Source organism: Nannospalax galili, unplaced genomic scaffold (genome assembly GCF_000622305.1).
Source record: "Nannospalax galili isolate Female #2095 unplaced genomic scaffold, S.galili_v1.0 scaffold19, whole genome shotgun sequence".
In the NCBI taxonomy this organism is placed as follows: Eukaryota; Metazoa; Chordata; class Mammalia; order Rodentia; family Spalacidae; genus Nannospalax; species Nannospalax galili.
The window spans coordinates 1,567,770-1,574,866 of NW_008342110.1; the positions used below are offsets into that span (position 1 = coordinate 1,567,770).

The 7,097-nt window shown below is 44.0% G+C and overlaps 1 protein-coding gene across 1 annotated transcript in view; it reads right to left on the reverse strand.

Annotated features, from left to right (window-relative positions):
* The window catches only part of Pde6a (phosphodiesterase 6A), a 91,329-nt gene extending 84,513 nt beyond the window's left edge, over positions 1-6,816 (reverse strand). The window contains exons 1-2 of the mRNA XM_008837912.1: positions 6,811-6,816; positions 632-1,107 (exon numbers count right to left, since the gene is read on the reverse strand). Of these exons, the coding sequence (XP_008836134.1) occupies positions 632-1,105 (474 nt within the window). The 5' untranslated portion in view covers positions 1,106-1,107; positions 6,811-6,816. The remainder of the gene's footprint in view (positions 1-631; positions 1,108-6,810) is intronic.
* Between the last annotated feature and the right edge of the window lie 281 nt (positions 6,817-7,097).

Here is a 7,097-nt window from a genome sequence, read left to right on the forward strand (position 1 = left end):
GTACATAGGTGTACTTGAGATCCCTGGAGAACATTCACTGTGAACTGTTGTACCCATCATATACTTCCTGAATCTCATCATTGCACTGTGAACATGTAAGAATGCCCTGTCCTAGAAACACAGAACGAAGGACGTAGGAAGAGAAGGTCATGCTGCCTGCAACTTCCTCCTAAATAGTCCATAGAAGTGGAGAGAGGAAGCAAATGTGGCAAGAAGTAATTGGTGAGTTTAAAAGAAAGAAGTACTGTTCTTTGTAGTATTTCAGACTCCTACTAGATTTGAATGCTTTTTGTAAATAAAAAGTTCTAAGTCACCAGGTGTGGTGGCGCACTCCTTTAATCCCAGCACTTGGGAGGCAGAGGCAGGCGGATCTCTGTGAGTTCAAGGCCAGCCTGGTCTACATAGTGAGTTCCAGGACATCTGGGGCTACAGGGAGACCCTGTCTCAAAAAGACAAAAAAAAAAAGTTCTAAGTCAATAAACAGTCTGGGTGAGCAGCAGCAACCCAGCCCACCTGGGCCCGTGAATCCCAGGGACTAGTACCTCCCCACCATCTCTCCTATGGGGAGAGAGGACCCCCAAACCCCAGGGATTGGTGCCTCCCTGCTGTCTCTCATATGGGGAGAGAGTACCTCTTCTGTGTTGGGAACATTGGCGACCTTTTTAGAGTGTGCGACGTGGCCCACAACACCCATGTCCAGAGGAAAGACGATCTCTGAGTCGGGCATCACCAGGCAGTCCTCGAGGACAGCATCCTTGTGGACGTTGAAGAGCCAAGTGGCTAGCTCTGCAATGGCATTGCGGGTCCTGTACATGAACAGGCTCATGCGGTCCGCCCGCAGGAGAAAGCACAATTTCTTCATGACACTGAATGTGCACTTCTCAGCCTGTAAATTCTCCTGAAAGTCACGCAAGAGGTCAAAGATGATTTCACTCTCCTCTAAGCTATTCACAGCGTGGTAGTTGCTGAAGTCCACCGCTGCCTCCTTGGCCCCAAGGAGGTCTGATATAACCTTAGCTCTGTAGCGGAGATTGTAATATTGTTTGGCAAAACCAATATTTGAGTCCAGGAACTTTTCTACCTCCTCTGCTGTCACCTCACCCATGGCTGCGAATCTCTCTGGCTTCTGTGGAGGGGCTCAGACCCAGTTCTTCCAAGGGCAATTATATAGTCTGACAAGTTGAGTCACTTCCTGCCTCAATCTGCACTTCTCTGGAGTGTCAGTAAATCTCACTGAGAAGGCCACATAGGAGCAGAAGCAAGCTGGGGATTAAGTCATTAATATTTCCTGAGAATAAGGATTACCGGGATCAGCATGTTCCAGATGCTGCTGGGCCCCCGGAGAGGCAAGATGAGCACTTCCTTTTCACATTGGTGCGATAAGAGCTGAGAAGAGACCTCTGCATGAAACAGGAGTGGGTTTGGACACCACTCACACAGAAGATGCAACAGGCAGTACATCACCAGCCTACTGCCTGGAGAGGTGTCTTTTCTGCCCTCAGTGGCTTTTTTTAGACCTGTGACATCACTGCCCAACACTTACTCTTAGGAGAACAGTTGATTCCTTGAACAGTTAGAAGATTCAATAACTCTGTCTACATTCCTCCACACAAGAAGGACTGGGGCTGTGATGTGACTGCCCACCAGCCTCCCCACCCCTTCCCCCAACCCTAACCTTCTACTCTGTTCTAGCTTCATGTCTGCTGCTGTGATAAAATACTCTGGCAAAGAGCAGCATTGGGGAGAAAAGGTTTATTTTAGCTCACAATTCCAGGTTGCAATCCATCACTGCAGGGCAGTCACAGGCACTTGAGACAGCTGGGCACATCACATCCACAGTCAGGAGCAGAGAGAAATGAACACATGTATGTTCTCTCCTTGTTAGTGCTTAGGTGGAGTTCTCCACTCTCCCACAGTTCAGGACTCCCTCTGCCTAAGGAATGGTGTCACCCAAAGTAGTCGTCTTCCCACATCAATTAAAACAATCCCCCACAGACATGCCCACAGGCCAACCCAGTGTAGATAATACTTCACTGAGACTCTCTTCCCAGGTGATTCTACACTGTGTCAATTTGACAATTAAAACTAGCCACCACACATTCATTCTCCCATTCCCAGAGCCTCCCCAGTGTGGGACTTCAGTGTGCACAACCACTGCCCAGCCTGTGTGCATCAGTATATGTGAGGCTGACACCGGCTGATACCACATCTTGGTGCTGGTTTCATAACCCTCTTCACTCAAGTCTTCCTTGAATTTGGATTTCAATGACTTTCTAATTTTAGCATACTAAGGGCCCATATAAAAATATACCTTTCATAGTTGTTCTTTTATTACAAAAGTAATGCATGTTTTTTGTAGAAAATTATGCAAAGTGGGCAATTAAAATCACACAGAACCCTGCTGCTCAGAAGTAACCTCTAGTTAACATTTTAACTGTGGTCATTTCCAGAGAGGCTCACTGTTAAAAATCTGTTTCCCTTTAATTTGATTGTTCTCTTGGTGCTTTAATGTGGCTTTTCACCTCTGCTCTCTTGGGTTGTCTATCAGAAATGCACACCATGGTCCATGGACCATTAACTCCAGTGAATCTGGAAACACTGGACTCCTCACTGATATGTCCCTCTGCACACACAGAAGTGGAAAAGAGGGCTTCCCTTTCTGGACAAAACTTGTGTTAGGTCCCATGACATCTCTGTTATAAACAACACTGGAATGCATGATGTAAATAGTTGTTGGTCCTTTGAACTTTGTAAAAAGACTTTACTGGAAAGTGGATTGCTTCCCTTGTTGTAGAGTGTAATAAATTCTTGGGGGCATTGAACCCATCGAGCACCATGTACAAAGGTGCCCCTCCCCACCTAACAGTAAAAACCTTGACTTCTGTACAGGTTAGCTTTGCAGTACTTTCGGTTCGGCACGCTTGTGCATGTCATTTATACCGTCATGTATGGGGAGAGCTCATTGTTCTTGTTGCTCTATGCAGTATTCCTTTGGACGGAAAAAAAAAATCACAATTTATTTCTCCATTATTTTAAAAAGTAAAAAATGAAAAGGTGCCCCATAGTCTGGTAGCCCAATAGCAACCTGAACGTGTTTAAACCTGTCATAACTAACCCCAGAGCCCTGTCCGAAGACTCTTTCCCAGCTCTGATACACTATCTACAGACTGTTCTGGTTGGTCATCTCTTGTCATCTTAACCCGAGGAGCCCCCAACTGCCCTCTCCCAGGTCCTACCTGCCATACTGTCCTCTTTCCTTTATTGCATTTGTTCCTGTCAGAAATTATCTTGTTTTTTATTTCCTTGGCCTGTCTTCCCCCACTGTACTGGGGGGCGTGGTGAGTTTGGGGACCTGTCAGGTTGATTACCTGGATCTTTTAATGTTGTCTTGCACTTCCTTGGTATTCAGCACTTTAAAAATTTGTATTTATAAGTCTTATGTGTTCCTGACTAAAATTTAGAAAATACAGAAGCACAAAAGAGAAAATCAAAATGAAACACAACCCTATAGCAAATAGTTTTTGCATACTTACTTACCTTTTTAGTATACTGCATATACCAGATTGTAAACATGTTTTTCCCTCTTTACAGATACATCTTTCAAAGACATTTCTCATTCACTTTAATGACCGCAGAACATTCCTGTGTGTAGACCACTAAAAACAGAGGACCACCCCAGGCATGGTGGCACACAGCTTTAATCCCAGCACTCAGTAGGCAGAGGCAGAGGCAGAGGCAGAGACAGAGGCAGGCGAATCTGTAAGTCAAGGTTAGCCTGGTCTATATAGTGAGTTCCAGGCCAGCTATGGCTACAAGAGGACCGTGTCTCAAAACACCAAAACCAACAACAAAAAAAAAAAAAAAAAAAAAAAAAAAAAAGAGTACCACCCTTTACAGCAGGGGTTCTCTACCTTTGGCTGAATTGACTTTTTTATTTATCATTTTTGTTTTACCTTGTATGAGTGTTATACCTGCATGTATGTGAGTACACCCGTGTTGTGGAATGCCTGGGGAGGTCAGAAAAGGGTGTCAGATTCCCTGGAACTGGAATTACAGATGGTTGTTAGCCACCATGCGGGTGCTGGGAATCAAACCCCAGTCCTCTGCAAGAGTAGCCAGTACTCTTAACCACTGAGCCATCTCTCCAGCCCCTGAACTGACATTTTTGAGTCCACTACTTCTTTGTTATAGGAGGCTGTCCTATACACTAAAGATGCGTACCTCGACTTCCACTCACTGAATGCCAGGAGCAGTCCCCTGAACTTGCAACAAGTGAAAATACTGTAGACATTACCCTATGCCCCCAAGAGGCAAATGGGCTTCTACAGTTGGTTAGAAATTTCAGTTTTGTTTTTAAAAGATTTATTTTATTCTTATTTATGTGTGTGTATGTGCATGTATGTATGTGTGTGTGCCTTGATATTTTGGTTTCTAATTTTCTGGTATCATGAATAATGTTGTATTTAATATGGTTATGTTTTTAGTAGCAGTACCTGCAAGTGAAATCCTAGGCCCAAAGATCTTGAAGGTATCTAAAGGTTTGAATCAATAATGTTGACTTTGTTTCTAAGACTATATCCCAGTGAAGAAGTTGGCCTGCATGGGCTGGAGAGAGGGCTCAGCCACTAAGAGTGCATACTACTCCTACAAAGGAGTGGAGTTTATCTCCCAGCATCCACGTCAGGTGGCCCACAACTGCCTATATCTCCAGCTCCAGGAGGTCTGAAGCCTCTGGCCTTTGAGGGACTCTGCACTCACATGCACACACCCACACACAGACACATGTATTAAAAAGAAAATATCTTTTAAAAATATCAAAAGGAGTACCTATTTCCATCCCTCAATACCACCCTGTTGCCCATTACTAGTTAGGCAATTAAGAAAAATTCTGGCATGAAGAGCTTTCCACAATGTGGCTCTAGTACTCTTTCTAAAAAAAATTCTATTGTATTTATTTCATCTATTAATTTTGTGGGGGAGGAGGTATGAGTATACCATGGCACCATATGGAGGTCAGAGGACAACTTGTAAGCATCAATCCTCTCCTACTACGTGGGTCCCAGGGATTCAACTCAGGTCGTGTGGCTTGGTGACAAGCACCTTGACCCACTGAGCCATCTCACTGGCCCCGAATAGTCTTTCTTCCTTTGTTGTCCACAGTTTTCCTGCACATATTCTAAGCCCCACTCTAACGTTTTTCATCCATTTTGGGCTTTGCATTTTACTCTTGCTGTCCCCCATGTCCCTCCCACCCAGTCTAAATGCTACTACCTCCAAGGAATATTTTTTGATGCCCCAACTAAAATACTTTGTAATTTGGAGCCCCCAAATGTTGTTTTTCTTTTCTCTTAGTGGGAATTTTTATAGGCCATATCTGCATATCTGTACTTTCATCAAAGTTAAGTTCCTTGAGTACAAGAGTAAAATTTTAATCAATTTGGTTTTCTTTTTTCTTTGCTTTGTTTTATTTTTGAAATGACCTTGTTGTCATTGAGTCTTGGACTCAAGTGATCCTCCTGGCGTAGCATCCTGAATTCTGGGACTATAGACATGTACCATGGTACCCAATCAATTCTAAAAGAATCTCCCAAAGAGCCCAACCCAAGTCCTTTCCCACACTGTGCCCATCAAGCTTAGTTCTGATTATGGAATCAACAATGTTTTAACTCCTTTTTCAATGTGCTGGAATGAGAATGGTGAGGCCGTTAAGTTTGGTGTTCAATGTGGTAAGACTGAGGTGGTGGGAACTTCAGGAGCTCGAGTGTTGTGGAAGGTAACTAGGTCATGGGGCCTCCACCCTGCTAAATGGATTGGTAGTCTACAGGAGTGACATTTCTATGAATGCTTCCTGTCTTACTTAGCCTTGTAACCAAAGTTAATTTTACATTTTGAGATCATTAAACACTATCTATTCAATCTGCCTTCCTTCTGTATAATCAGCTCATCTAGGTAGCCTTTAGGAAAACAATGTAAACAATCTTAGTAGGCCTTGGGTTCCTCTTGTAATTAACTGTTACAAGCTACGCTAGAAACATAGCTTAAATCTTGGATTACATTCTCTATTTCTCCCTCATGACTGGTCCTTGCCCCTGGTCCAGAATAGTCTGTGTGTGTGTATGTTGTGAAATACGGTTGCTGAAGGCAGCAACATTGAAAGCAGCTATGTTGCAAACAACAAGTGGGATTAAACTGATAATTGATTTGTTTGTGGCTGTGTGTGCTTTCTGGGTCAGTAGTGGGTTAGACAAGGCAAATTCTTCCCTGATAAGACATTTCTTTACTAGGTCATGCTGGAGGTACTGTTTAAATAAAGAGACTACATCCTTGGGTGGAAAAACAGTTTTGAAAGAAATCAGAAAGAGCAAGTGCTGAGAACAGATGGGGCTCACTCTTGGTTTAAAGGAGTCCAAGAGTCAGGCTGGCTTTGTTCTGTACCACTGATTGTGACATTGCCACCACAGTGCTGCTGCTAGGAAATAGGTTGATCTCCCAAGACTGGCTTACTGCCCTGAAGATGAATTTTTACAAGGAAGTCTGACGGCTATTCTGTATACACCACTCCCACACACCCTCCACTGAGAGACCTGAGTGACTCCATCTTGGATAAAACCTCCATAGAACTGACCCAGGCCTGGGCACTGTTCCAAGTAAAACCACACTATTTGGAACAGATACAGAACAACTCCCCCACCAAGGGTCAATTAACCAGGGACAGGAAAGTACTAAAAGGCCAGATATCTTTTCAGATTTCCTGAAGCCAGCAGTTTATGGTTTGGCACTGAGCTGCAACCAATCAGATGCTTGCCAGACTGAAGACCCCCTACTCCCCTACTTGCTGAACTTGCTGAAATAAACCTATAAAAAACTCTGTCTCCCAAAACAAGGGGTCTCACATCTGAGATCCGCTGAGTCGGTGACAGAGTGGACCCAAGCTTAATATTTATTGCAACAATAAAAGAACCCTTGTGTATTTGCATCGGTCGGCTCCTTGGTGGTCTTTGGGGGTCTCGTGAACTGGGCACAACACCACCACATGATACACGCCATCCAATATGAGGCCCTCACCAGAGCCAAGTAAATGTCAACATCATTCTCCT